General features: G+C 50.0%; 1 protein-coding gene across 1 annotated transcript; it reads left to right on the top strand.

Annotated features, from left to right (window-relative positions):
- The first annotated feature begins 1,107 nt into the window (after positions 1 to 1,107).
- SYNPO (synaptopodin) lies at positions 1,108 to 26,120 on the top strand. The gene is given in 4 exon segments (XM_049771831.1): positions 1,108 to 1,130; positions 1,162 to 1,245; positions 21,845 to 22,293; positions 22,296 to 26,120. Coding segments are annotated over 2 exon segments (2,106 nt in total). The 5' UTR covers positions 1,108 to 1,130; positions 1,162 to 1,245; positions 21,845 to 22,161; the 3' UTR covers positions 24,270 to 26,120.
- The last annotated feature ends 1,874 nt before the right edge of the window (positions 26,121 to 27,994 follow it).

The raw sequence follows: 27,994 nt of genomic DNA, 5'->3' as shown, positions 1-27,994 counted from the left end.
AAGGAGGTGGGAGCCACCAGAGAGCATTTGTCCCTTCTGTTACAGACCTGCACTCAGAACATCCTGCTGCAGATAGTGGTCCCCAACCCAGGCCATTTGCCATTATGCATCTCACAGAACCTGGGATAGGCATATATCAAACACAGTTATAACTTCTCTATCAGAAATCTGCACACAGAATCTTGCTCCTCAATATGAAAGTGGAACCAAGCTTGTGGAACTTGGAACCCATGGGAACTTCAGTGAAAACCCAGATCAGCGTTTCTTACAAGGTTGCTTAGGTTTCCAAACTGTCAGAGTGTATTGGATTCTAATTCCAGTCGTTGCTCCTCCCCTCTCCTGGGAAGAGGCTGGAGAACTTGGGGATCTAGATTCTTTAATAGCATCCCCAAGATTCTGTGGCACATTGCCTTGGGGTTCAGTGCTCAATTTGAAAGGAATTTGGCCCCAGGAAAAATGGGAGGGAAACTAACTGCTGCTGACCACAAGGCTCAACATTGGTGTCATTGTTACCACAAGAGTTAAGGCAGAGGGTTGTTGTGTGTGTGTGTGTGTGTGTGTGTGTGTGTGTGTGTGTGTGTGTGTGTGTGTGTGTGTATGTGCTGGGGGACAGAGAGATTGACCCTTAGGAAGGGGAGAGATGCTCAGTCCTCTTTTGTGGGAGTCCTCCCATTGTGAATGACTATTAGGAGTCTTGGTGTGTGTGTGTGTGTGTGTGTGTGTGTGTGTGTGTGTGTGTGTGTGTGTGTGTGTGTTGGGGGACAGGGAGGTTGACCCTCAGGAAAGAGAGAGAGATGCCCAGTCCTCTTTTGTGGGCGTCCTACTACTGTGAACGACTTTTAGGGGCCATGGCTGAAAGGCTAAGGATCCAGAGGGTATGTGAGCGGTCAGTGATGGGGCCCGACGCGCACAGAGGAGAAGGGAGCCTCCTGGCTGAGCCAGTGCGCAGTGGGTGGGTGTGGGGGGCTCTGACACCCCAGTCCTGGGCGGGGGTGGGGCAGGGCGGGGCTTCGGGCGGGGCGGCGCTACAGCCTCGGGGAGCCCGCCTCCCAGCCCGCCCAGGCCTCCCGGCTCGCCTGGGTCCCCGAAGCCCGAAGCCAGCGGGAGGCGGTGGCGGTGGCGGTGCGGGGCCGCGGGGCGCGGGGCGCGGGCGTCTCGGGGGGGACGCGCACCGACGGCTGGGCCAGGTGCGCGCTTGCAGGCGGCAGTGCCCGGTGAGCCCGGGACCGCTCACCCTTGTTGGAGGTAAGCTGGGCTGGGGGCTGGCGGGGGGCGCCGGGGTTCGAGCTTGGAGAAGCGCTTGCCTTCTAACGGGGCGGTCTGTGCGCGCTGCCAGCTGGAACCGACATCAGCCCTAGGGAGCTGCTCCGCCGCCTGCAGAACCCCGGGAGTTGCTGCTGTCAGGCTCCGGATTGGAGTTCCCGGACGCGTGAGAAATCTTGGGGGGCTGGAGGGCGCTGGAAGCTGCTCCAAGCTGGAGGCTGCGTGGGCTGGGGATGGGGTAGGGGGTGTCCTGGATCGATCCGACCCCACCCGAGCCGTCCCGGGTCCAGGACGGGCTGGAGCTCCAAGCCTGCACCCCCAGATCGCTCCGGGAAAGGTCGAGCCAATGCGCTCCGGAACTCTGGCGGCTGGGGCCACCCACCCGTGCGCCCCAAGCTCAGGCTGGAGAGCCGGGACAGCTGAACCAGTTCCACCTAGAGAGGCAAAAGAAACATTTGCGGGTGACTGGGGAGGGGGGGGCTCCATGCCACTTTCCCACAGCGCCCCATAGCTGATATTCCTGTCTAGGTAAGCACCAAGACCTAGAGGAGAAAGAGTGATGAGTTCTAACGGGTCCCTCAAGGACAGAGTGAAACCAGGGGGCTCTATGCAGGGACTGGCAGGACCTCTCTGAGCCAGGTGCAGGATTCTCCTTTCCCTCGTCCCCTACTCCAAGGTCTGGTATCTCTTGGGGGGATCCGCACTGTCCCAGGTTGCTTGAGCTGCACACCCGGGTCCTGGTCCCCCTCCTCCCACTGCTGCCTCTGCAGGTGGCAACGGAGTAAACGGACTTAGTGGGATCTTGGGGGTCCCCCGCCCCCCGTGTTCTGAGTGAGAGGGTGGGCAGGTGACTTCTGAATGGACAACAGCCTTGGAGACATCAGAGTTGGTGGGGACCGTGGGGACTCTCAGGATACCTGTCTGCACCCCCCTCTCCCCCATCATGCTGCAAGGGATAGATAGGATGGTTTTGGGGTGGCGATATAGGGGACTAAGGTGCTGCTTGGCAAAGGATACAAAGTCTTGCGAGGCCCAGTCCGTTGGTTACCAGGCCAAACCCCTATCCTTATTGGGGGGCAAAGCCACATCCTTCTTCACTATTTACAACTACTTCAAGCTGGGACAGAAGCACCCCGTTTGGGCATTTGGAAATGTTCTGGGTGCTTGGGTGCAGATTCTGCTTGCTGTCTCTAGCGCCATCAGAAATTTGGGTTCTTCCTTTTTTTCCTCTGGTCTTCAGTTTTTCCATCCATCAGCCAGGAAAAGGGATTAGCATCACTCTAGTTTAAATAGGGAATTTCCCCAAAGGCAAATTATTTACTGCAAGGTCCCTCCAACCCTCATTTTGCAGACTGTGTGAACTGACAGAGTAAAATAAAGTCTGTTACTCTTTTTTGCCCTTATTAGCGGTTGCCCTTCTTCAATGTGGGAGAAAATAAATAAAAGGGAGAAAAAAGCTGTGGCCTTCTGGTGACTGGATCCCAGCTGATCCCGTGTTTCCACAGTCAGTATTTTAGTTGCTCTCCCCATTTTGGTTGGGAAGACAGAAATTGCAGGGAAGAGATTTGCTTAGGATGTCTGGATGAATAGGAGGGGCTAGAACCACTTTTTGTAGACCAGGGAAACTCATGGGAAGGGGAGGGGGCCCAGTTGGCTGCTGCCATCTGGAGCAGGGGCCCTTTTTCCTGTCCAGGCTAGTTGGATGTTTCTCATGTCTTGCTTGGGCCATTCAGTGCAGGCAAGAATCATAAATGCCTGTTCTGTCATAAACGAGGGTCAGACTACAAGATTTCCTTGGTGTTATAGAGCGAGGCTCCCAGGGCATACATTCCCATCCCTGATTTGGAGAGAGGGAAAAGCCAGAAAGAGCCTCTCTCTCCAATTTATGTCCAATGCTGCCCCTGCTCCATCTCCATATAGACATGTGTCTTCTGAGCCAGTCACACATAATAAGAGATGGTATGGGTAAGGCTCAGGCCACCTATCTCCAACCCCTGGGACAGAACCCACTATTTCACAGACGTCAGGGCCTGGCCTGGGAGGCACCTTTTCCTTCAGGGCAGCTCCCAGGCATCCAGACAGTTAGCTCATTGGAATTGCTGATGCCAGGAAGGGAGGGACTGAGAGGAAAGCAGGCAAAGCGGCCCACAGTGGGGCACCTCACATCCCTACAAAAGTGAAGGGTTGCTGTTTGGGGGCTTTTAGGGGTGGTGGTGGTAGTGGTGAAGGGCTCGTAGTAGTATGAAGACAGGAGCAGGATTGGCCAATGGGGGTGGGATAGATATGGGCCAGTCAGTACTCTGGGTTGCAGTGCAGCCTATGTGCCAGGCCAACCTTACAACTTGCTTGCTGGTGACCTTGGATGAATCCTTTAGTGACCCTGGCCAGCAGGGAAGATTTTTAGTACAGTGTGAATAAGACAAGGAGCTTACATTTTAATTGGGGAGACAGAGAGAGAGACAGAGAGAGAGAGAGAGAGAGAGAGAGAGAGAGAGAGACAGAGAGACAGAGAGACAGAGAGAGACAGAGACAGAGACAGAGAGAGAGAGACAGAGAGAGACAGAGAGACAGAGAGAGACAGAGAGACAGAGAGAGAGAGAGAGAGAGAGAGAGAGAGAGAGAGAGAGAGAGAGAAAAGCAAAGAAATTGAGATATATTCAGAAGGTTAAAAGTATTTTTTGTGGTTTCCCCAGAAGCAGGGTGTCTGTGGGCACAGCTTTATCTTTTGGACTTTAGGCTACGAGCCCCTGGAGTCATGGCCCCAGTTAGGATATGCATATGTGGTGTGAGCTCAGTGCCCTTTGTGAACAATCCCTGGACACTGGGTCCAATTGCTCCCTGCTGTGACTGGAGTAGTATTCAGTGTGTGGACAGCCTCCATGCCCTGCCATTCCAGAGGCTTACAAAAGTCCTCTCTCTCTGGAACAAAATCTTCACCAACTGGCCCTGACCTGAAATTCCACCACTCTCACTTCATCTTTTCCACTTCGGGAGCAGATAGTATAGTACTGCTTTGTGGACCCACCCCTCCCTTGCCCAGGCCCTTGCTGCCTCTTGAGTAAAAGTAGTCTTCTCCCAGCATGCTCCTTGCCTCTTGTGGCCATGATTCTGTGCTTGCATGGTTCTCCTCCAAGTTTTAGCTGAGAGATTGTCAGCATGGATGTAGCCTCTCTAGACTTTCGTTTTCTCATCTACAAAATAGGAATAGTGTTGTACATTCTGAAAAATAGAAGGATCCTATTTTGGTCTCTGTTGAAATTGCTTTAACAGGGGTCCTCAAACTTTTTAAACAGGGGGCCAGTTCACTGTCCTTCAGACTGTTGGTGGGCCAGATTATAGTAAAAACAAAAATTATGATCAAATTTCTATGCACACTGCATATATCTTATTTAGAAGTGAAGAAACAAAATGGGAATAAATACAATATGTGGCCCGTGGGCCGTAGTTTGAAGACCCCTGCTAGAACATAGAATCAAGTCTCAGTGTAAATTACTTTATAACATTTAGCCCCATGGGAGTGGAGTAGACACAGCAGGATGGAAAGGGCTGAGCATCAGGACTGGGTAGGAGAGCCTACAGTCTGACTAACTGACTGGTGGGCTTAGAGGAATCATTTGCTTTCTCTGGAGCTCAGACTTTAGTTCTGGGATGCTATGAAATGTATCATGAAGAATAGGAACAGTTGTGGGTGTAACTGGCATCCAAAATGATGGGCCAACAGGAGGGTTCCCCATGGTGGGTTGAGAGTGGGCTGGATAGAATGAATCCCACAAACAGGAATGGGTTCTGACATGGAATTCTTGCAGCCAGCCCTTTGGAATAAGTTCTCTTGGAAAGTGTTTGGGAGATTAAAAAAAAAAAGTTATTAGGTAATATTGTTTTTTTGGGGGGGACAGATAATATAAGGATTAAAGCATTTGCTGACCCCTATTTAGTCCTTAGTACCCAGAGTACTGCCAGGAGTGATCCCTGGAGCAAAATCTAGGAGTGATCCCTGAGAACCACTGCGAATGGGCCCCAAACAATCAAACAAAAACTATAGAAAGGAAAAATAAAAGAAAACAAAACAAAACAAAAAAATCAACAGCACAGTTTTCTCGCTCCTACTTTAGAGGGAGTGGCAAAGGCTCCACTGGGCCCACACTCTGTCCCATTGGGGCTGGAAGGAGCCTCACTGAGTCTGGGGTCTGAAGCCCTGGGGGTTGGCTCTTGAGACGAGTCATCTTGGCCTGTTTTTATCTCTCCCTGGGAGCAGGCCAAGGAGGATCAAGTGTGCCTTAGAGTGCTCTGGGCACTGGGACACTGCCAGGATCTGACAGTGGGCATCATTAGTGTCACCGAGATTGTGTGGATCCTAAGACTCTGAGTTGCAGTGATCCTGCAACACGTAGTGGGTGGAGGGCAAAGAGTCCAGGCCCTTTCTCTTTGGGTCTCTAGATAGCTCAGTATCTGCAAGCCCCTTGGGGACATGGGATCAAAGACACTCCCATGACAGCCCAAGATAGTCCTGACTTCCGCTACAACACATTCCCTTTAAAAGGTCCTTTAATGGGCTGGATGGTTGTTGCAAGCAGTAAGGTGTCTGCCTTGCCCGCTAGATTCCATCCCCTGGTGTCCCACATGGTTTCCTAAGCCAGGAGTGATTTCTGAGCACATAGCCCTCAGTAACCCTGAGTGTCACCAAGTATGGCCCAAAAACAACAAAAAAATAAAAGGTCCATTAAGGAGCTACGTGATAGCACAGAGGGTAGGGCATTTGCCTTGCACTCAGCTTGACCTGGGATTGATCCCCGAAATTCCATATAGTCCCCTGAGCTTGCCAGGAGCAGTTTCTGAACACAGAGAAAGGAGTAAGCCCTGAGCACTGCCAGGTGTGGCCCCAAAACAAACAAAATAAAAAATTCCGTTGAGGGCAGCTGAAGTTGGGGGGTAGGCAGGGGATAGTTAAAAAATAGACTATCACGAGCTTGGGATGAGAGCCACTGCTGTGTACAGTCTCTGTAGTGTAGGCTCCCTACACTCAGCTGCCAGGCCCTGCCCACCCTACCTTATCCCTTGGTCTGCTGTGGACACCCGGCCACTTTCTCTTTCTCCTTCATCTCTGAGACTGGGAGAGCTTAAAGCCTTAAGCTGTCTGATACCTGGCATTGCCTCACACTGACTATGACCCCCTTACTAGGCATCACATCTGGACAGAGTAATGCTGCCAGTCACAGTCCGTTCAGAGCCACTTCTCATTCAGACACGAGACCTCCAGAATCCATGTATCTGGTGGGACACTCTGTAGAGGACTGTTCCCCATAACCAGCAGGTGCTGCTTGTGCCATTTCTCCTGGGTGAGTGAGGTCACTTGGCACCACAGAGGTGGATGACTGGGCAACAGTGAGGTGAGCAGTATTTTTATTCCATGATTTCTTTAGTAGCCAGTGAATGTTGACTGAGCCTCAGGCCTGACCCAGGTCTGGGGGTGGGGAATACAGCAGAGAAGATAGCCAAGATCCCAGCCCTGCTCTCCAGGGCTGCTTAGCATCCACCAGTGCATGCTGACTGACGTCAAAGCAAATAATGATGCTGTTACAATGCTGATGAGAAAGTTTGGAGGAGAGGCTGTGGGTGCAGGAGCAAAGGAATGTGGCTTCTTATTGGTTGGTGAAGAACAGACCTGGAGGAGGGGAAGTGTGGTCACAGGGACTAGGAGGGGGAGGCAGAGAGCATCCTAAGTGTCAGCAGCAGGAGGAATGTGCGTGTGAGGACAAGCAGCAGGAGGAATGCATGTGTGAGAAGAGGAGGTAGCAGGAGGGGCTGCCGAGTAGATGTGTTGGGGGTGCTGGGCCATTCATACAGGGGGTTCAGGCCAGTCCTGAGAGGAAGTCTGACTTCCTGGGGCTGAGAGGCTGGCCTGACTTTGTCTCTTATTTTTCATTTAAGTTTTTTTTTTTTTGGTTCACACCTGGCAGCGCTCAGGGGTTCCTCCTGGCTCTACGCTCAGAAATCGCTCCTGGCAGGCTCAGGGGACCATATGGGATGCTGGGATTAGAACCACCATCCTTCTGCATGCAAGGCAAACACCCTACCTCCATGCTATCTCTCTGGCCCCTTATTTTTCATTTAGATGAGAGCCCTGATGAGACAGACCCCCACATACAGCTCCAGTCACCCCTGAATGACTGGGTACCCATCTCATCTGCTCCCCAGTTCTTGTTTACACTTTATTTTACTTAATTTTTCTGAAATGGCACATTTTTCCATCTTAGGTGTTACCCACATCTAATCTGAGATGTGTACTCTAGGTTTTTTTTTTTTTTAAATCTCTGGAGAAGCCCCCATGTTCTCTTAAACACATCTCTCTGTTCATATTTCTCTAAAGAAAAAACTGTTTTTTTTTGTTTTTGTTTTTGTATCACACCGAGCAGAGCTCAGGGATTATTCCTGCCTCTGTATTTAAGAATTACTCCTGGTTGTGCTCAGGGGGACCATATGGTGATGTTAGGGATTGAACCCAAGTCAGTTCTATGCAAGCCAAGTGCTCTACTCACTGTTCTATCACTTTGGCTCCATGAAGGAACTATTCTTCTTCTTATACACATATGTTGTTTATACTATTATGTAAGTTTTAGAATCAACATTAAAATGTCTAGTACATCAAGCTCACTACTTTAAATCCAATTCCACCCATCACCATATAGTTGATTACTTTTTCCTTTTTTGGTTTATTGGGCCACACACAGTGGTGCTCAGGGGTTACTCCTGGCTCTATGTTCAGAAATCGCTCCTGGCTCGGGGACTCATATGGGATGCCAGGGATGGTACCCATATCCATCCTGGGTCAGCCGTGTGCAAGGCAAATGCCCTACCAATGTGCTACCATTCTGGACCCAATAGTTGATTACTTTTTAATAGCTTACTTTTTCCCTTCCTTTCTGGTAGACACTAACTAATCTTATAGTATATGGTTTATTTTCATTTAATTCATTCATTTTTTACTCACTGTATAGCAGTATTTTATTTTGGTTTTTGGGGCCACACTTGGTGGTGCTCAGGGGTTTCTCCTGACTGTACTCAGAAATCACTCCTGACAGGCTCTGGAGACCATATGGGATTCTGGGATCGAACCCCGATCGACTGCTTGAAAAGCAAATGCCCTATCCACTGTGCTCTTGCTTTGACCCTGCACAATATTTGTTTTATCTGACTTAGTTCACTAGATATTTACTTTAGCTCCATCTATATTATTGCAAGTGGTAGGGTTTCTCCTTTTTTTTTATAATTGAGTATTCCATATTTTATTTATCTATTGAATGTTCCTGTGCAGACAACTTCTTCCTATCATTCCTGTGAAAGCCTTGGACCCAAGTGGTTGGTGTGGTCTGCTCTTGGACCCACTGCATCGTCCATGGCTACTACCTATCCTCCATTTCCCTTCTCCTTCCCCCATTTCACAGCCCAGACCCCAGGAGGTCTGTGTTCTAGGTCCAGCTCCATTTGGTGCTCTGTGATTTATCTTTTCCTCTCTCAGGGTCTAAGTCTACTCTGAGATTATCTATAGATTCAATTTCAACATCACCCAGAAGCCTCTTAGCAGAATTTCAGGCCCATCCCCAGGCTTTTTGAACACCAGCCTGCAATTTATTACATATAAATATACCTTAAATTGTTTTTTTATTTTATTGAGGGATTTGGTCTAATCTGCTACACTCAGGGACTATTCCTTGTTTGTTATCAGGGATCATTCCTGGTGGGGTTGGTTATTGACCCCTTGTAAGCACCTTAACCCCCATACTATCTCCTTAACCCCCAGTTTGCATTTTAACATTGCCCTTTTAGCATTAGATGCTTGTTAAAGTATAAGAACAAATTGAGACAGTTGTGTGCAAGGCGAACACCCTATCCATTGTACTATTACTCTGGCCCATAGGTCAGTGATTTTTAAACTTACAATTCTTAAAATGAAGAGCTATAGAACTATTTCTCTCTGACTAGGGATGTGGTAATGTAGTTCCATGGTTGAGCACTTGCCTTGCATGCATGAATCCTGGGATCAACCATCCCTGCCACTTATAAAACAAACAAGCCATAGAACCATCTCTCCTTAGTTTTCCATATGAGACCCAAAAGAGGATCTGATTTGTATGTTGAATTCACCACCCACATAATGTGGGGAGAATGTAAGGTGGGTGGAGGTTAGAGGCTGATGTCTGGGCATCAGAAGGTGCAAGAGGGGAATGAAGCAGGCCTGATGGAAGAGGATGTTGATGGTGCCCATACCCCAGGTCTCTATTTGATCCCCGAGAGCTCCTGCCAGCTTGGACATGCAGGGTTATGCACCCACAATCAAATGGATTGGGGAGGTGAACTTGGAGGGAGGGAATAGTCCAGTGACGTCTTTCCTGCCTGGCTTATCCTGTGCCCTGCTCCCTTCCCTGTGGACTCTCTCACAGGATAGCCACACTATTCTTAGCCCGAAGGGTGGTGAGGTGAGAACATATTCTTGCATTATTTATGTCAGTGAGCCAACACAATGACTGGCAGGGCTCGAGGAACACCACCCTCCCTGGTCCCTTGCTCATTTTTCAGCAGATGGGCCAGGCAAGGAAAGACGTCACTGGGCTGTGCCCTCCCTCCAACCAAGTCCACCTCCCCAACCCATTACATAGTCGATGCTATCTAACCCTGCATATCCAAGCTGGCAGGAGCTCTTGGGGGATAAAGCAGAAACCTGGAATGTGGACACTATTAGTGTCCTCTTCCACCTGACCTGCGTCACTCTCCTTCCTGCCCCTCCTCATGTCCATTTTACCAGGATTCTGACTATTTCTTGTGGCCTGGGACCTTCCTGTTCAGGGCCCCAACCCCCAAGCTGGGAAGTGGGTCATGCAATAAAACACTAAGTCTGGATGTGGGAGCTAGTTGCTTGGGTGATGTCTTTTTATTGCCTTCTTCTCCTCTACACACGTTTCATGTGGGAGGGTTGCGTGCACTGACGTATGAGGAAGATTCCTGCTTTCCAGAACTCATGCTTTCCCCAGTGACTTCATGGTACTGGCATTGCAGGAACCTGGAACTGGCAGGGTACCTCACCACCAACCATTAGGAGATTCCTTCACAGGGTGGAAAACTGAAGCTCGGTATGTGCAAGGCTCTTACAAAAACTAATGAATGATGGGCTCTGCTGAGATCTGCATTCAGGCTACTGAGAACAGAATGGCTGTTTCAGATGAAAGGATGGCATTACAGCCTTAGGGCTGGGGAGCCCCACACTGCCCAGTGAGCCCTACACTGCCCAGGGCCATTGGGCTGAAAGGAAATGAGCCAGCTAAGATTTTTCTTTTCTTGGTGAACTCTGAGTTCTTGGACAAGTTCTGTGTGTACAGTTTTGTGGCCCTGGGGCAGAAGGACACAGTGGCTTGGGAATCAGAATCACAGCGGTAAGTGATAAGGCCCCAAAGGGTCATGGTAGGCCCTTGGTTAGACTCAAAGACCTGCTTTATAGGAGCCTGGTCTCAGATAGTATGTTTCTCAGTTTTCTAGTAGGTAAAACAGTGCCATCATGCCTGCTCTATGCCTGTCTCAGAGGACAGAGGTTGCCAGGAAAGTTATAGAAGTGGCATGTCAGGAGATGCTGTATTATTACTATGAACCGTTCTGCACAGGAATATATTTTCTTTTCTGAGTGCAGGGTAAATTTGGGGGGGACACTTAGCAGTGCTCAGGGACTACTCATGGCTCTGTGCTTAAGAATGATTCCTGGTTGTACTCATGGGACCATATATGGTGCAAGGATGGAGCTGGGATTATTGTGAGGATGGAGCTGGGGTTGGTGCATGCAAAGTAAGCACCTTCCTTCCCTCCTGTACTATTTTCTTAAGTGATATTTTTTTAATATTACAATACCCTACTGTGTTCCATGCAATATTCAGAACATTTAAAATACGTTTATAAAATCATGGGCCCTAAAGTTGGTGGGTCACCAACTTGGCCATGCTGGGAAACCTCAGTGAGACTATTACATCTACAGCCTATAGTTGGAGATGTACACATTTCTGCAGGCTTCTGCTGTATCTGCAGGCTTCTAATCTGGGCTAGCATGAGAATGTTACTGGGCGAGGTCTCATGAAGGGCTGAAATGGAGACCCCTTGGCTCCCAGTGTGGCCCTTTTCTTTCTGGTATTCCACTGTCCCTGGACACCCTGATAATGTGATGTGGGGTGTGAAAGAACCTAGTGAACCATGATGCTGGTTGGGTAATAACTATTGATATCTGTGGCAAGCAGTTTCAGTTTAACTTCAATTGGAATAGGAAAGGGGACAGACAGTGCATATGCTGATTTACTGAGAAATTTAAACATTAGATGGCATTTTTGTTTGTTTTGTTTTGGTTTTGTTCTTGGACCACACCTGACTGTGCTCATGGTTTACTCCTGGCTCTGTGTTTCTGGATCCCAGTCAAGGAGCCAGGGATCAAATCCAGGCCAGCAGTGTACAAGGCTAGGGCCTCCCCACCGTACAATATTCTTACCTAGTCTGAATTTTGGGGGACCACACAAGCTGTGCTCTGGGGCTCCTTACTTTATACCTAGAGTCACTCCTGGGGTTGTTTGCTGTGCTCTGCAGTGCTGGCAATCGAACCTATATTGGTTGCATTCAAGGCAAGACATACCCCCTGTACTATCTCTTCAGCCACACACACCCCCAGATAGCAGGTTTTCTTTCTTTCTCTTTCTTTTTTTTTTTTTATTAATATCTTTATTTAACCACCTTGATTACAAATATGATTGTAGTTGGGTTTTAGTCATGTAAAGAACACCCCCCTTCACCAGTGCAAATGCCTATCACCAATGTCCCAAATCTCCCTCCTCCCCACCCCACCCCCCAGATAGCAGATTTTAATGTAATCTGGAAAAGGGTTGCAGTGAGACTGGAACAATGATGCTGAAGTGCTCCCCAATGGGGTGTTTAGAATTCTGTGGTAGCAGGCACACATCCGGCAAGGATTGTAACTCCACGATCAGGTCAGCAGAAAGGCACACCAGTACCTTCAGGTGTGTAGAAACTGCACCCCATTCACACTCACCTGCCACTGAGCACCTGTGTGTGTATCCCTCCCCATCCCAGAGAGCACCAGCAGGCCCTCATTCACTCAGAAGCCCCACCCCTCTGGGACTCAGGGAAACCTGCACACGCACAGCTTCCAGGGAAGGGTAAGACGTGCAGGTCTGCACATGGCTGCGTGTGATGGAGGCTGCCAGCCGGAAGAAGGGCTCCTGCTGCCCGTGCATTTCAGGCTGCAGTGTAGGGCAGTCACCCGAAGGAGCAATGTCAGTTGACAACCAAGGTTCTTATTTGCATCCTGCCTCCACTTGCCATCCTTGCACCTGCCTGAGCGAGCAGCTGGTTGTTCCCTCTGCCTTTCTTTCTCTAACTCTCTTTACTCAGATGGGACTTTTCAGTGGAGCTGCTGAATAGCCCAGTTGACTTTGCAGACTTTTACATATTTACCACCTCCCCAGTCTTTCACTTCTCCTTGCTTTGTTTTTCTCTTTTTGAGTTACCATTTGCCCAACTTGTTTAGTTCCTCATGTAGTTGTTACCTTGCTCCCCTTCTGGAATGCCTGCAGGGCTCCTTGTCTTTTTTGTCTTCATTTATGGCTTTGAATAGCCCCTGGCTGTTAGTGGTGAGCAACACATGGACTAAATCAATGAGTTTCCACCACCTGTACTTCCTGGTTCTCTTGGAATTGTCTCACCTTCCATTGTCCCTTTTACCTCTCACTGAGCATTTGGGTATGTTTATTTTTACTCTTTCAGGTTTGGTGTGTTGATTTTACTCATTTTCCAGCACACCTTTAAAAGTTACAGAAGGATTAAGAATTTAACTCTTGGTACTCTACCCTGGGTTTTCTGGTGCCCTTGTTTAGGACTTAGATGGCTCTTGCTTTTAGGATCTTGTTTCTGTCTCTGTGTCTCTCTCTGTACCCCTATTTCTTTCCTTCTTTCCCTCATATTTCTCTCTTCTCTCTCACTCCTCTCTCTGGCACATGTGTGTGCTCTCTCTCTCTCTCCACACACACACACACACACACACACACACACACACACACACACACACACACATTCTCCTTAGAATTAGTGTCTTCCTTCAGTTAACTCTTTCACTAAAAAAAGTTTCACTGTCAGGGTACTTTTCCATCTGCAACTTCCTGAAGAGGTGCTAGGAATCACTGGTCTGATCCAGGAATCACTGGTCTTTTTTGCATACTTGGTCTGAGGAAGACCAGAAAGAGTCAGGAACTATTCTACTAGCCCACTGTTACAGTACAGATATCAGAACCAGATCTACACACCCCTAGTCTGCTTTGCTTTTGCAGTTTGAGGGAGGAAGGGATGGATGACTCAGCTTGCCAGAGGGGAACCAGACAAGCCTGGTAATTGCATAGGGGGCATGGCAGGGTCAGGGACCCTTGGCACATCCAAGTGCCCACAGGTCTGCAAAACTGTGGGAAGCAGCAAGGCTATACCTCCCTTCTCTGGAGATGTATTTCTGGGGCTGTTTGAGGAAGCCTGAACTGTCTCACATCTAGCAAGAAGCAGACCTGAGATTCAAACTCAGTTTCTGGGGCATAGAGAGACAATAGGGTCTAACACATGCCTTGTATGTGGTCCACCTGGATTTCATCTTTAGCACCCTCTGAGCCCCACCAGAAGTGATCTCTGAGTGCAAGCCAGCAGTAAACACCAGGTGTGGCTCAAGCAACAACAAAAATCATCCAGCATGTTCTGTTGCAGTACATTAGCTGAGGGTTGACTCTGGGTCTTGTGCAGAGTGGGTGCTGCAAGGAAGAGTGAGAGAGGGTGGGGTAAAGTTGAGTTGGAGACACAGAGAGGACTGATAGGGTGCTTAGGGGAGAGAGCCCTACCTGGGAGAGGTAGGCAGGGGTGGGTTTGTAGAACAGGCATGCTACACTATATACTCATTTCTGAATCACATTTGCTCAGCAGAGCTGAGATTATCATCCGGGTTTGCTATGGGGGAGGTTGAGAACCAGGAAAAGTGACTTACTCTATAACACACCAGAGGCCTGGACAGATATTGATGCTCTGGGCATGAACATTTAACACCCACAATGTCCACAGAACTTCAGTGAGTTTTGTGGGTGCCTTGCAGAACAGGTCATGACCGCCTCTCTAGTTGGATTTGGCCAAGAAGGATGATGGGGAAAGTGGGCAGATTGAGTGCATGAGGATGGCATGAGAGCAGGCATGAAGACTACCCATACTCATTTGCCAAATAAACTGAGCCTCCATTTCCTCACCTGTGAGGTGGAATAATGGCACTGTTGGTTCAGATTGGGGAAGATACAGTAGTTCATATGAAATATTGCCTCGATAAAGTGCTGCACAGAGCCTTGCAGGTCTGCCCTCATCAAGTACTGATGAGGGATTCAGTGCTGCTGGGACAGGCCTGAGGGTTTGAAATGCACTGAATGAGGATCCCAGGGAGGGGTGAGGGGTCCTACCCACATCCCATCTTAGGCCCCTCATGCCCTCTGCTGTTGCCCCATGTACTGCATGCAGCCTGTTTGGCAGGCCTCGTTCCTTCTGTAATTCCCCCCCCCTCCCCACTCCCAGTTGTTTATTTTTCTGTAAGGAAAGAATGTGGGGAATTTACCACAACGCTGGTCTTCACTATGGGCTGCTCTGTGGCCTCTTCTGTGAGTTGGGAGAGGCCCCTCAATGCCTGAGGCAGCCAGAGATGAGGCTGGGTCTTGATTGAATCAGGGGCCCTTCTAACCTACCAGAGGCCCAGAGTAGGTCAAAGGTGCTCTATGCCTGAGTTCTGCAAAGTCCAACAGTCCAGAAACTGCCTGGAGTTCCATGTGCTCACAGTCTTCAGGTTGGAGACATTCCTGGAAACATTCCAGGTTATGATATGTCCCTCTCAAAGGTCTTGGTTTGGGTGAGAGGAGTGGAGTGGAAAGGAGATGATCTTTCACTTTCTATCCTCTGTTGAGTTATCCCATTGCTTGGATGCTTTCATGTCTATCATTCAAGACCATATGCCACTTCCTCCAAAAGGAAGGAGATTTCTTTCTAGACTGTTTCATACTATTTTTTATTCTCTAGCCCTTCCTTCCTTCCTTTCTTCTTTCCTTCCTTTCTTCCCTCCCTCCTTCCTTCCCTCCTTCCTTCCTTCCTTCCCTCCCTCCTTCCTTCCTTCCTTCCTTCCTCCTTCCTTCCTTCCTTCCTTCCTTCCTTCCTTCCTTCCTTCCTTCCTCCTTCCTTCCTTCCTTCCCTCCTTCCTTTTGTTCCCTTTTCAATCCCTCCCCTTTCCTTATCTTCCCTTTCCTCTGTCAAAGTTTTCCATTTTTAATCCATTTCTTTATTCTCTTGGCACTTAATGGAATATTCTGCTTCATAGATCTAACACTGTGATTTGAGGTGTTACTTCCCTCTTCGCCCACAGACTGGTGTTCTTTCTCTCCATCCTTCGCTTCATGTCCCTAGGACCCACTCAAGATCTCTGATTTAGAATGGAGACAAATCCAGGATTCATTTTAGAGAATGACTGGAGGAGCAGAATGTGAAGGTGAATTTTATATGTGGGTGTGTTCACTTTCCAGCCTTTTATTTAGTCAGAACTTATTGACAGCCCCTCCTGAGTCTAGGTTGCATGGGGAGAGGTTGGAGAGCAGTGATGGCCAGGCTGGTGTGAGCAAAAGGAAGGGCTTCATTTCAGTGGAGAGAAAGCCCAGGAATGCCAGACTCTGGGCAAGTCAGGGATGACAAATAACAAGGGATAGCCCTTGCAGAGGCCATGTAAGCCTCTCTCCCTGTACCACTCATTGTCCTCTTGTCCCCTGAATTAAGTGTTTTATTTGGAAGGGCGATTGTAATGGCTATTATGTGAACCCTGATAGAGCTGGGGAGGGCAGGAGCGAGGCCTGGCTTGTCAGGCTGGACCAGAACTGGAGCATACACTGAGCATGGCTTTGGATCCCCTTTTCCAGTTTGCCACAACGAGAGACTGAGCCTGCTTCTCTGGCTATTCCTTCCAGCCGCTGAAACTTTGCTTGATGATAGATTAGTAAAAGGCCAGTAGTGCCAGTAGGAAAGAGGTGATGGAAGGCCTAGTCAGCCAGCGATGAGCAGTGCTCAGGGACTGTGAGGAGACTGCCAGTCAAACTCAAGTACATTTGTGAGCGCTCCTCTTAGGCTCTGCTCACCCATTTCTCCTACTCTGAGGAATAGGGGTCCTCTGCCAGCAAGGAGACAGCAACAATAAGACCACCAGCCTCCTCTTAGTCCATGGCTTCCTCCAGGCTGTCTATTTACTGAAGCCCTTGGTTGAGGTTGAATAAATGAAGAGCACTTTTCAGAGGAAGTGACAGTTTGGTTGGGAGGTAAAGTTGCTTTGTGGCTAGATTTCTCTGGAGGCTTGGTTGGGATCCTCAGACCAGGTGGGAGCTGGGAGGGTATCTTATGGGAGCTCTCTGTGGCATGTCAGGGCATCTCCTTCACAAGGGTTAAAAGAAAACACAGGCCTAAACCTTGGCCTGGTAGCATTCAGTAAGCCCTGACTATTTGCTGATCTCATTCTCTCTGACTAGTCTTTGCTCATCAATGCCTCCATGCAAAGGAGTTGTGACAGGGACAGCATGAGGAAAGTCCTTGAGGCCCTGCCCTGCCCTGCCCCTAAGGCACTTGCAAGCGCCTAAAGTAGGGGAGATTAGTGAGGGGAATGTGGAGAAGACAGCTTGGCTCTTGTGCCTAGCTCTGGACCTAATACAGGCTACTGTTGGCTTGACTCCTAACTCAACCTCTGGGTCACTGTGCCACCTTGAAGAGGTTTATTTTGTTTGTTTTTAACCTCTCTGAGCTCATGATTCCTACACTATAGAGAGGAGAAACTGCTGATCTTGGGGTAGCTTGAGGAAAGAATCAGGCATGTGGTGCCTGATAAATACAATGCCAGGTGGTGAAGTTCCAGGGATACAGAGAACACACTATGGTAGGCCTGGATAGAATGCTGGAATCAGATGTGAAGTCAGGGTATTAAGGTTGGATATTAGGAGACTGAAAGTTCTTAGGTATGGATCTATGCACACTTCACAGCGGAGGCAGAAATTCCTAGGAAAGATGTGGCCACCACCAGTTGAGAGCCACTTGGCACATCTTCAGGTAGGCCCTGTTGTTAGGAGGCCTTAGGCGGCAGGATGAGGGATGAGGTCAGTCTTGCTGCTGGATTCTCCCGTCCTAGAGATGCAGGAGATGAATTCAACAGCCTGGGGCGGAGAGGTTGGCAGGGGAGTTACTGCGGGTAGTGAGGCTGCTTGAAAGGCTGTTGTAAAATCTCTTTTCCTGATAAAGAACTGGGCTGAGTCTCAGTGGAGAGAAGCCCCATCCAGCTCCTTTAGGCTGCTGCTTTTGATGTTGGATTTTCCAGTCCTCATCTTCATCAGCACTGTCATTGGCAGCTTTTCCTGGAGACTTTATAAACCAAGGCCAGTGAACTGAGCCGCAGGGAGGCCCCACCCGAGTGAGTAAGATGAGCAGCTGGATGTTCTTTTGTGGTCGGGGAGAATCTTTGGTAGGGCATGTGACATCCCTTTCCCTTCTCTGTTTCCCCTGTGAGCATCGAAGCCAATGCCTCTACTGACTCTTTGCTAGTCTGTCTGTGGCAAAGCTTAGCAGGGACTGGGCTTTTCCACTCTCCTATGCAACTCCCCTTTCCAGGAGTCCTTCCCATTTTAGTCTGATTGATTCTCCTGGGAGGAGGCCTGGCAGTGGGCCAGGGCTCAGTGAGGTTGCATTGACCAGGACACTGAGGAGACTGTCATTTCCTCCTTTAGTCTGGTAGATGGGAGCAGAGGCTGGCCAGGTCATTACTCAGGTCCTGTTCATCTTCCTGTCCATAGCCGAGCCAGAGGTTGTGCATCAGTCAGTCTTTGGCTCCATCTTGAGCCCACTAAGGGTATGTTTACCCACTTTGCTTACTTGTCCCATTTCCAAGACTTCCAGTAGCCTCCACCTGCTGCCTCCAGCCAGCCTATTTCTGTCTGTCTCCCTGTCCCGGATCTAGACATTCCCATTGATGAAATTGTTTTTTGTTTTGTTTTTTTTGTTTTTGGGTCACATCTGTCAGTGCTCAGGGATTACTCCTGACTCTGTGCTCAGAAATTGTTCCTGGCAGGCTCAGGGGACCATATGGGATGCCGGGATTTGAACCACTGTCCTTCTGCATGCAAGGCAAACACCTTACCTTCATGCTATCTCTTCGGCCCTCCATTGATGAAATTGTATGGAAAAGCATTTCCTTATTTACTCTCCTTCAACTCTGGCTTCCTTTCCCCACCCCAGCTTTCTCCTTCGGATTCTCAAGTCCTCAAGCCCTGAGGTGGCCAGAGTACCACCTACAGAGGGCTTGGGGTGAGAGAAAGGACTTATCCCAGCTTTAACTATACACACCAAAGCTCAGGTCTCTAAACCCCATTGTGTCTTCCTTTTCTACTACTCCCACTACTCTTTTGTATTGCTCAAGTCCTTTCCACTGTAGTGAAAATGAGCTTTAGGTTCAGAGGGGAAGAGGGAGACAAAGCATGTGTTACTGTAGGCAGCTGACTCTGTAAGGGAAAGGGCATCCTTGAGGGTATTGTTCAGGAGATGAAGCAATGCTGAACTCAGGCTGCTTACTAAAACCTCTGTGGCTAGCCCTCACTCCTAAGGCAGGGGCTGGAAGTCAGAGTGATTTAGAGGTGAGGCGTGGTTGTTTTGTTCTTTTTTAGTTTTGGTTTGGGCCATACCTGGTGATGTTTAGGGTTTACTTCTGGCTCTGCTCAGCGATCACTCCTATTGGGGCACAGGGTGGTGCTAGGTGATGCTAGGGATTGAACCAGGGTTGACTGCATGCAAGGCAAAAAATGCCTTATCCACTACTATTTCTCCACCTCCTATGAATTTTGAATTCCAGCTGCACTTACTGGTGGTATGAACCTGGTGAGGTCTCTGAGCTCACACCTTAATCGGCAAACAGTTTTTATCTTTCAGTGTTGTTGGGAGGATGGAATGATGATGAGCTAGTTGCTTATGGCTTGTCCTGGGCTGCAGTGAGGGGGTGGTGCTCAGGGCTGCCATGTTCCCTCCCTACCAGGGGATCCTGGTCTCTTAGCTCCAGGCAGCTCTTCTAGGGCTGCTGACCCATTCACTCAGGAGATTCTTTCAAGGGTCAACTCTACACGGTACTCTGCAGAGGCTTGAGTAAGAAGGACTGTTATGACTTTCACAGGTGCATGCTTTAGCCGAGCACTTTGGGGGTTCAGAAAGGTGCATATCCCCTCTAACACCAGGGTTCACAATCAAACCGAGTTCACTAGGTGGCAGTTCTCTGTTCTGGGGGATGGCACTGCCTTCCCTGGAAACAAGAAATTATGGAGTAGAGTTATCTCAGTGTTCTTCTTTTAGCTTTACTTGTGCAGCATAGTAAAACCCTCTGGACTGCTGATGGAGTCTGGGATAGTTCTCTTGCCACATTCCTTTCCATGGAGTCATGGCTGGCTGTGGTGGTAGGTATGGGAACAGTGTCCTATTAGCCCCAGTCTTTCCTGCTGGGCCCTTGGAGGAGAAGCCAGGGTCATGACTACTTTCTTTGACCCTCTAGTTCTGTCTGCATCTGTGCCAGCTGCTTTCTGGGGCCCTTTACACACCATAGTAGAGCATGTTCTAAACCCATGACCTTTTGTACCATCCTTGGATAGAATTGAATTAGAGGATTTTGAGTGTATGGGCACTGAAGCCTGTTTTACAAGCCTTGTTTTGGGTCCTGCTGTGAGAAAGTCAGTATTGTGGCCACACAGAGCTCAGCACAACCCACTCCACTGAATCTAGTTATGATCCTGGGAAGTTCACTTAATCTCTCTGAGCCTTGGGTTTTTCTTCAATAAGAAAGTGGTCAATAATGGCTGGAGAGATAGTACAGCGGGTCAGATGCACACAGCATGCCCAGGTTTGATCTTTGGCATCCTCTGTGATTACCTGAGCACCACCAGGGGTAATTCCTAAGTGCAGAGTCAGGAGTTATCCCTGAGCATCGCTGTGTGGTCTCCAAACAAAAGAAGATGAAAGGGACAACCCCCCCCAAAGAAAAAAAGGAGAAGGGGAAGGAAGAAGAAAGTCATAGTAATACTTTGTGCTTCATAGTGCTATTCTGAGGCTCACACGGACATATGTATAGAGCATATAGTGGGTGCACGACAAGAGCTGCTCACTGCTGCCACCATCCCAGATAGAAAACATCACCTGGGGGCCGGGAAGGTGGCGCTAGAGGTAAGGTGTCTGCCTTGCAAGCGCTAGCGTAGGACGGACCGCGGTTCGATCCCCCGGTGTCCCATATGGTCCCCCAAGCCAGGGGCGATTTCTGAGCGCATAGCCAGGAGTAACCCCTGAGCTTCAAACGGGTATGGCCCAAAAACAAAAAACAAAAAAAAAAAGAAGAAAACATCACCTGGGTCTCATCTCTGTAGGTCAGGGGTCTCAAACTCACGGCCCGAGGGCCATCTGTGGCCCTCCATACAACATTTTGTGGCCTGCCCTAGAGGAATCTTTTCTTGTTTTGTTTTGTTTTAGTTGTTTGGGTCACACCCCCCAATGTTCAAGGCTTACTACTTTGCACTCAAGGATCATCCCGACTTTGCCTCCTGCGGCCCCCAGGTAAATTGGGTTTGAGACCCCTGCTGTAGGTCAAAACTGGAGGTGGGATGAGCCCAGGCTCAAGATACCAGCCTGATCTTTGGAGCCTTTCGGGATATATGTGAGACAGTGTCAGGAGGTCCCCGGGGTCAATTCTAACTACTGTCTGTGATCTCAGGTTTGGGACCTGGCTACGTTAGGTGCAGTAAGTTCATTGTAAACAATTATTTCTCCCAGTTGGCACACAGTTGGTGCTCAATTTGTGCTTGTTGAGTAGTGAATAAGCAAACAGATTGATGGACAAGTGGGACCGACAGACTGGCTAGGCTTAGCAGCTGGGTCAGCGGTTGGGAAAATCCACCCAGCCTCCCTCTGTCTCAGTGAAGTTGGAAGCTAATTAACTCTTGAGGAATCTGACCTGCCCTCCCACTTTGCCCTCATCAGCACTGGCCTGAGTGGCCTAAGCACAGCTCCAGGGACAGACAGTAGGCTCAGAATGCAGAATCAGGTGGAGTGGGCAGCGGCCCAACTGCAGTGGCTACAGACAGTAGCTTCACTGGAACCAGGCCCCATGCCTTAGGATCCCAGACCCTTGGGGACATGAAAGGAGCTCTCCTTTCTCTCCCTGCACCTCCTGCCAGATCAGTGAGTGCATTTCACCCTGTGTTCCCATATGGGCTCCCTAACTGGCTTCTCTGCTGTGTAATTGCCCCTCTGGGAGTCTGGCCAGGTTGCTTCCCCAGGAAAGTTGAGTCAGAGGGGAAGTCAGCCCTAGAGGGACCTTGTAGATAAAGGGCAGTGGAGCAAAGTTAAGAAAAAGCTCATGTGGAGGAAAACATGTATCTGTCGATCTGTGGCGCTGCATCTCCATGTGCTAACAGGACCTCTGTCCTCCCCATAGCCTTGGGCCGGAGCACCAGCCTCACTGAAAAGGACCTGAAAGAAGCCAAGGCCCGAAGCCAGCAGATTGCAGCGCAGCTGACCACCCCACCCAGCTCGAGCTCCCGTGGTGTCCAGCTCTTCAACAGGCGCCGGCAGAGAGTAAACGAGTTCACCTCGGAGAGCCAGAGCCAGAGAGGACCCAAGCCTGGCCAGGAATTCCTCAGCGTTCCCACTGCCAGCACCACAGGCCATGCTCTGGGGCTCAGCTTGAGTCGAGCCTCAGTCCTCCCTTCCAAGGCCCCCAAGAAATCTGACATAGGGATCCGCAACCATAGCATGGAGGGGTGCTCAGAGGAAACCAGACTGCTTCGGCATCTGGAGAAGGTGGCAAGTGAGGAGGAGGAGGTACCTTTGGGTGGTTTATTTAAAGGAGATGCAGCCCTGCTGACGGCCAATGGACTGCACCTTCTTCACAGAACCGAGAGGGCCCAGAACCAAGAGGCCCCAGCAGGCCCCTTCAATTCCACCGGACTGATGTCTCCAGCCCAGGTGGCAGATGGCCAACCAAAACCTTTCCATCACCTAGTACCACACTCATCACACCAGCTTCTAACAGCAACCACATCTTGCCAGCTACAGATGTCAATCAGAACCTGTCAGCCACTGTCATCCAACAGAATCTGCCCCTCTCCAGTGTCCACAACAATTCTCTGGAGGCCCAGCCTCTACCAAACAGATCAGTTCCAGATTCCCAGGCCAGCACCCCAAGTGCTGAAGGGCAACCCCAGGAGGCAGCTGGGGAGACTCATCACACACTTCTTATGGAGAAGGTCTCTACTCCACCCACTACTACCAGCACCTTCTGCAAGGACGCCCCTCCCATCTCCAGCTTTGTGCCCCCAGGTCCAGACCTCATGTCCAGCTCCCTTGTCATCAATGTGCAGCCCAGGGCCTCCATGGCGTTAGAAGAGCAGGAGGTACCTGGGCAGGCACCACCCACCACTCCCACCAAGCTGCACAGTGAGCTTCACCTCACGCTAGCCAAGTCTTCACCCGTGATTAACAGAACGGCCAGGCCCTTTGGGATCCAGGCTCCAGGCTCCCCTGGTCGGAGCCCCATGCTGGAAAGACGGTATCTTGGGGAGAAGGCTGAGGCTCCTCAACTCTCCACCATGGCAGACAGGAGCCCTCGGCCACAGAGACACGTGATGTCACCTAGCCCCATGCTGGGACGGAGGTCTATGGGACAGCAGAGCCCTGCCCTGGAGAGACGCCCCTTAGGGAATTTCACCCCACCCCCTACCTATGCAGAGACCTTGTCCACAGCACCTCCCCCTTCCCGAGTGAGGTCTCCCCCCTCTTACTCTGCCCTGTACCCTAGCTCTGACCCTAAGCTCTCTCACCCAAAAGGTCAAGCAGTCCCTGCCAGCAAGACAGGCATCCTGGAGGAGTCGATGGCCCGCAGGGGCAGCCGAAAATCCATGTTCACCTTTGTAGAGAAACCCAAGGTGACCCCAAACCCAGATCTGCTGGACTTGGTCCAGACAGCTGATGAGAAGCGACGGCAGAGAGACCAGGGGGACGTGGCTGTGGAGGAAGAGCCCTTTGCTCTGGGGGCTGAGGCTTCCAACTTCCAGGCTGAGCTACCACCCCGGGACAGGACCAGCCCTACAGCTGCAGAGGAAACAGCCCCTGAGTGGGCCTCGTGTCTCAAGTCTCCACGCATCAAGGCCAAGCCAAAGCCCAAACCCAACCAAAACCTCTCAGAGGCCTCTGGCAAGGGGGCTGAGCTCTATGCCCGCCGCCAGTCTCGGATGGAGAAGTACGTCATTGAATCTTCTGGCCATGCAGAGCTGGCCCGATGCCCTTCCCCTACCATGTCCCTGCCGTCATCCTGGAAGTACTCTACCAGTGCTCCTGGGGGCTTCCGTGTGGCCTCCCTCAGCCCAGCTCGGACACCGCCTGCCTCTCTCTACCATGGATACCTGCCGGAGAATGGGGTCCTGTGCCCAGAGCCTACCAAGCAACCACCCTACCAGCTGCGGTCCTCACTCTTCGTCCTCTCCCCACTCAAGGAGCCTGCCAAAGCCTTGCCCAGGGGCTCCTCACCCAGGGCCGCTTCACCGAGGGCCGCCTCATCCAGATCCGCATCCCCGGCCAAGCCAAGCTCTCTGGACCTGGTGCCCAGCCTGCCCAAGGGGGCCTTCCCCATATCACCGGTCCTGCCTCGGGCCTCCCGCTCCTCACCTGGTCTCTACACCCAATCTGGCCAGGATGGTCTGATGCCCATTGCCGGGAGCCCCGCCTACAGCACTGACATCTCCCCGGTGTCGCCTTCCAGGGCATGGTCTCCTCGAGCCAAGCAGGCGCCTCGGCCCTCCTTCTCCACTCGCAACGCTGGGATTGAGGCTCAGGTGTGGAAGCCATCCTTTTGCTTCAAGTAACAAACAGCACGGAGGCCCTCTGCCACCAGAGGCTCTCTCTGAGGCCCAGTGGAGAGCAGATGTGCTGGCAGCAGGTGGCCCGGGGCTGAGAGGGATGAGTCAGGGACTCTCAGGATGCCAGGGCCTGTCCTGCCAGCAGCTAGTAGTGTGAGACCCAGCAGTTACCTCCCCTCCTTGAGCTGCACTGTCCCATACCCTTCAAGAAGGAGGGATAACTGAAGGCTGAGGTGGAGGGGGGACATGGGAAGATGGATCCTGATGAAGCTGAGAAGCTGCCTCTGGCTTTGAGGAGCTGTAGAGATGTCAGTGTCTCACTCGGGAGGACTTTGGAGGAGATCCAGGGTTTCTGGAGCCCAGAGAGCTCCAGAGATCCAGCTACCCTGGGTCTGCCACCTCTGCTGCCTCAGCTGGCCTCCTAGCTCCTGGCATCTTTTTTGCCTGTTGCTGAATTCTTACCTCCAACAGTCTGTCCTTTCTGCATCTGCCTTCTGGACATCTCTTCTCTCCACTGCTTCACAGAGCTTTGCCTCAGCCTCCACGTTTTCTCCTCTCCTCCTTAATGCTGCTGCAAGAGGACTCAGCCCAGCACTGCTGACTGATGAAGCTCTTCCTGCCCCCGTGTTCAAGCCTCTTCGGGTTCCCCTGCAGGGCCCCTGAAGCAACCCACCCCAGATCTGTCCTAGTCCCACCTGGCTGGCCCTCCACATTCTGGAGTGTGATAGGTTCCATGACATCCTAGAGAAGTGAGCACTGTAGAAGGATATGTGGGTGTCCTGGAACAGCTAGTAATGATCCTCACAATGGCCTTTTGGCTGCAAATTTGACCAGGTGGCTGCACTAAAGGCTTTTGAGCAGATGAAGGGGTCACCAGGCGGGAGGCTAAGGGTAAGTTCAGGGGCCTCCTAACTCCCTGACCTTGGCCTCTAACCTTGGCCAAGTCACTTTTATTTTTTGGAGTGGCCCTTCTAGCTTCCTGTCAGATTGAATTGGAGAGACTGGACTGTTGCAAGACGTTGTAAATGATCAGACAGTCTCCGAGGGAGAGCAGAAAGGAAGTCAGCTAAGACAGATGGAGATTCCGTATCTACAGACATGTTAGTTTCTGGGGCAGGCACAGCTGGTATGAGCTGTGACAGGAGAAGAAGGGAATGTGAGATTTAAGCTCAGGGTTACAAGGAGATAGAGGGAGTATGGTAAGTAGTAGGTCTGGAGTTAGCAGTTCTAGAAAAGGACAGAAGAGGCAACTTTAAGGTCTTCAGGAAAAGGTTGGGACTCAGAGACCTGACTTGGAACACTTTGAGTCCACATGTATCTCTGGACCCCCTTTTCCCCATGTAGACATTGAGGGTGTGGGGCAGGTAGCTGAGATGGTCCTCCTCACTGCTTCTCACACCCCTGCCCCAAACCTAGCTTTGTGGGGATTGATAGAATTACAGACACTGGCAGGATTCAGATGGAAGCTTTCCAATACTGTGGGCTGAGCACCACCCACTTCCTCTTTCCTAGCCCTATTTCTGGGCTCCCCAGTGGGGCGAAGGGTGGTGGAGGCGGTGCCCATGCTGGGCTGAGCCTGCATTTTTCGTGAGCTCAGGGGCTTGTCTCCATGGAAACAGGGGTGCTTTCCCAGTGAGCTCATTCTGCCCAGAACTGGGGGCATGTGTGGGGGAGTCTTGAGTGAGTGCAACTTCTCTGTGCCAACCCCTTCCAGGACAGTGCAGCCTCAGTCAGCAGCTGTTTTCCTCCCTATCCCGAGGGCCAGCCAGGAAGGAGTCCTACCCCCCTCTCCTGCACTCCTGAGCCTGTCGGCCCCCAATTTTGTTTTCTCCTGTTCTCAATACACTCTGCCTCAAATCTGTCTTGCTTCTGTTTTTCTTTCTTTCATGCTTGTTGACTCCTAGCTGGGCCTCTTTCCTTCTCCATGATTCTGGCTTGGAAAGTGGGTGGACCAGTAAGGGTACCAAGTATGAATGTGGGGTGTGTTCCCCAGTCTGTTATGTTGCTGCTGCCCAGGACAAGGCTGATCCGGAAGTGAGGGCTGCATGCTGAGGGAACCAGAATTCCCAGGCTAGTCATGTGCTTATTATTTCTCCTTTGGAGTTTGGCCAACAAGGCAGCCAAACACAGGGAAACCCACAACGTCTTACTGTCCAATTTTGAGTTCTTTAAAAGTGGCGTTTAAATGCCTTGAGCTAGGATAAAATTTCTGCTTCCCTCAGGTTCTCCCTTTATACCTCAACTCCTATGATCAAATCTGACCTTTTCCTACATTCATCACTAGTTCCTGAAAGCCCTGGGTTTCTGCCCTCAGTGGAGAGGGACAATCTGCCACAGTGGATTCTAGTTGCACCTAGATAGATACCTTACTCCAGAAATATGAACCTAGAGTTGGGGCTTAGACAACCCTTCCCTCACTGTGGTCCTTAGTTTCCCTTTCCATGCAAGAAAAGGATGCAGATGGAGGTCTGGGAGACACTGATTATTGATAGTTTTTTTTTTATCTTGATCTATTCACACCTTCACCCCACAGAATACTCTGTTTAGGGGCTGTGCTGGGTTAAGTGGGCTCTGCTTTCTGAATTTTCACTTGTGTACTTCCAAGGAGTTGTGGTATATTGTAAACATTGAGGTCCTTCGTCAGCAAACAACAGCTCTGGTTTTCTGCAATCTTTACCCTCTGATCCCACTAAACAGAGATAGGAGAGATATTTGGAAGTTCCCACGAAGTCTGGCTCTGGTCCACCGCCAAAGGGACTCCATGAAGCTACTCACCACTGCCCCCGATTTCCAATTCAGACATGAGAAATACATTCTGCTTCTCCTTTCACCTTGCTAGATTTCACTTGTGGCTTCCAAGGTTGAGACAACCCTATTGAGATTTTTAGACAGTGACCCTTGCAGCCTGAAACCCCCATCACACCGTATCCTGTTCCCAAACATACTCTTCTCCTAAAGAATCCTGATTCTTCTACCTCCATGTTCAATGACTTGGGTTATGACTGGTCCCATCCCTGCAGCCCTGCTGCCTGAGGTGTTTCAGGGTCACAGTTCTGACACTGACAGTAAAAGGGGTAGATTCCACACTGAGCTTAACTTTCCTACTTGATGATTAGTGAGGTCCTCGGAGGTCCAAAGTACTCCAGTATTACCATCTCACCACAAAGTTGCTTTTCACGCCGCTGTACAACATTCTTCTTTAGAATAAGGAACTTCAATTTTGAGCCTGGACTTTACTAATAGCTATTACTTTGGAGGAAACATATATACTTTATATCTGTTGTTTCCTTTTCATTGAAAGAAATTAGATTATGATTGAGCGAAATTAGGTTCTAAGTAAATGAGAGAATGGAGCTTGCGTACTTGATTTCAATTGGGTAGGAGTCATTGAATGTACTTAGGACTCAGAATTGACTACTGGTGAATTTGGGTTGGAGGCTGAGAGTAAACAGCTTATTATTGGTATTAAAATCTGATCAGATGACCAGTCATATATGCCAGAGGTGGTTTACCAAGTCTAAACTAGAAAGCACATAAAAGCCAATTCATCCAAACTTCCTTCAAGCAGCAAATAGTCTCTCTTTCTCTGTCTCTCATATATATATATCATATATATATATATATACACACACACATACACTCACACATACAAATACACATTTCCTGGCTAGGTAAAACACATAGATAGTTCTTTATACCTTGGAACTATATCAAAATGGAGTTGCTAGTGC

The sequence above is a fragment of the Suncus etruscus genome, chromosome 4 (assembly GCF_024139225.1).
Source record: "Suncus etruscus isolate mSunEtr1 chromosome 4, mSunEtr1.pri.cur, whole genome shotgun sequence".
Lineage (NCBI taxonomy): Eukaryota > Metazoa > Chordata > Mammalia > Eulipotyphla > Soricidae > Suncus > Suncus etruscus.
Note: the sequence above shows the minus strand (reverse complement) of the source record. Positions and strands in the feature narration are given on the sequence as shown.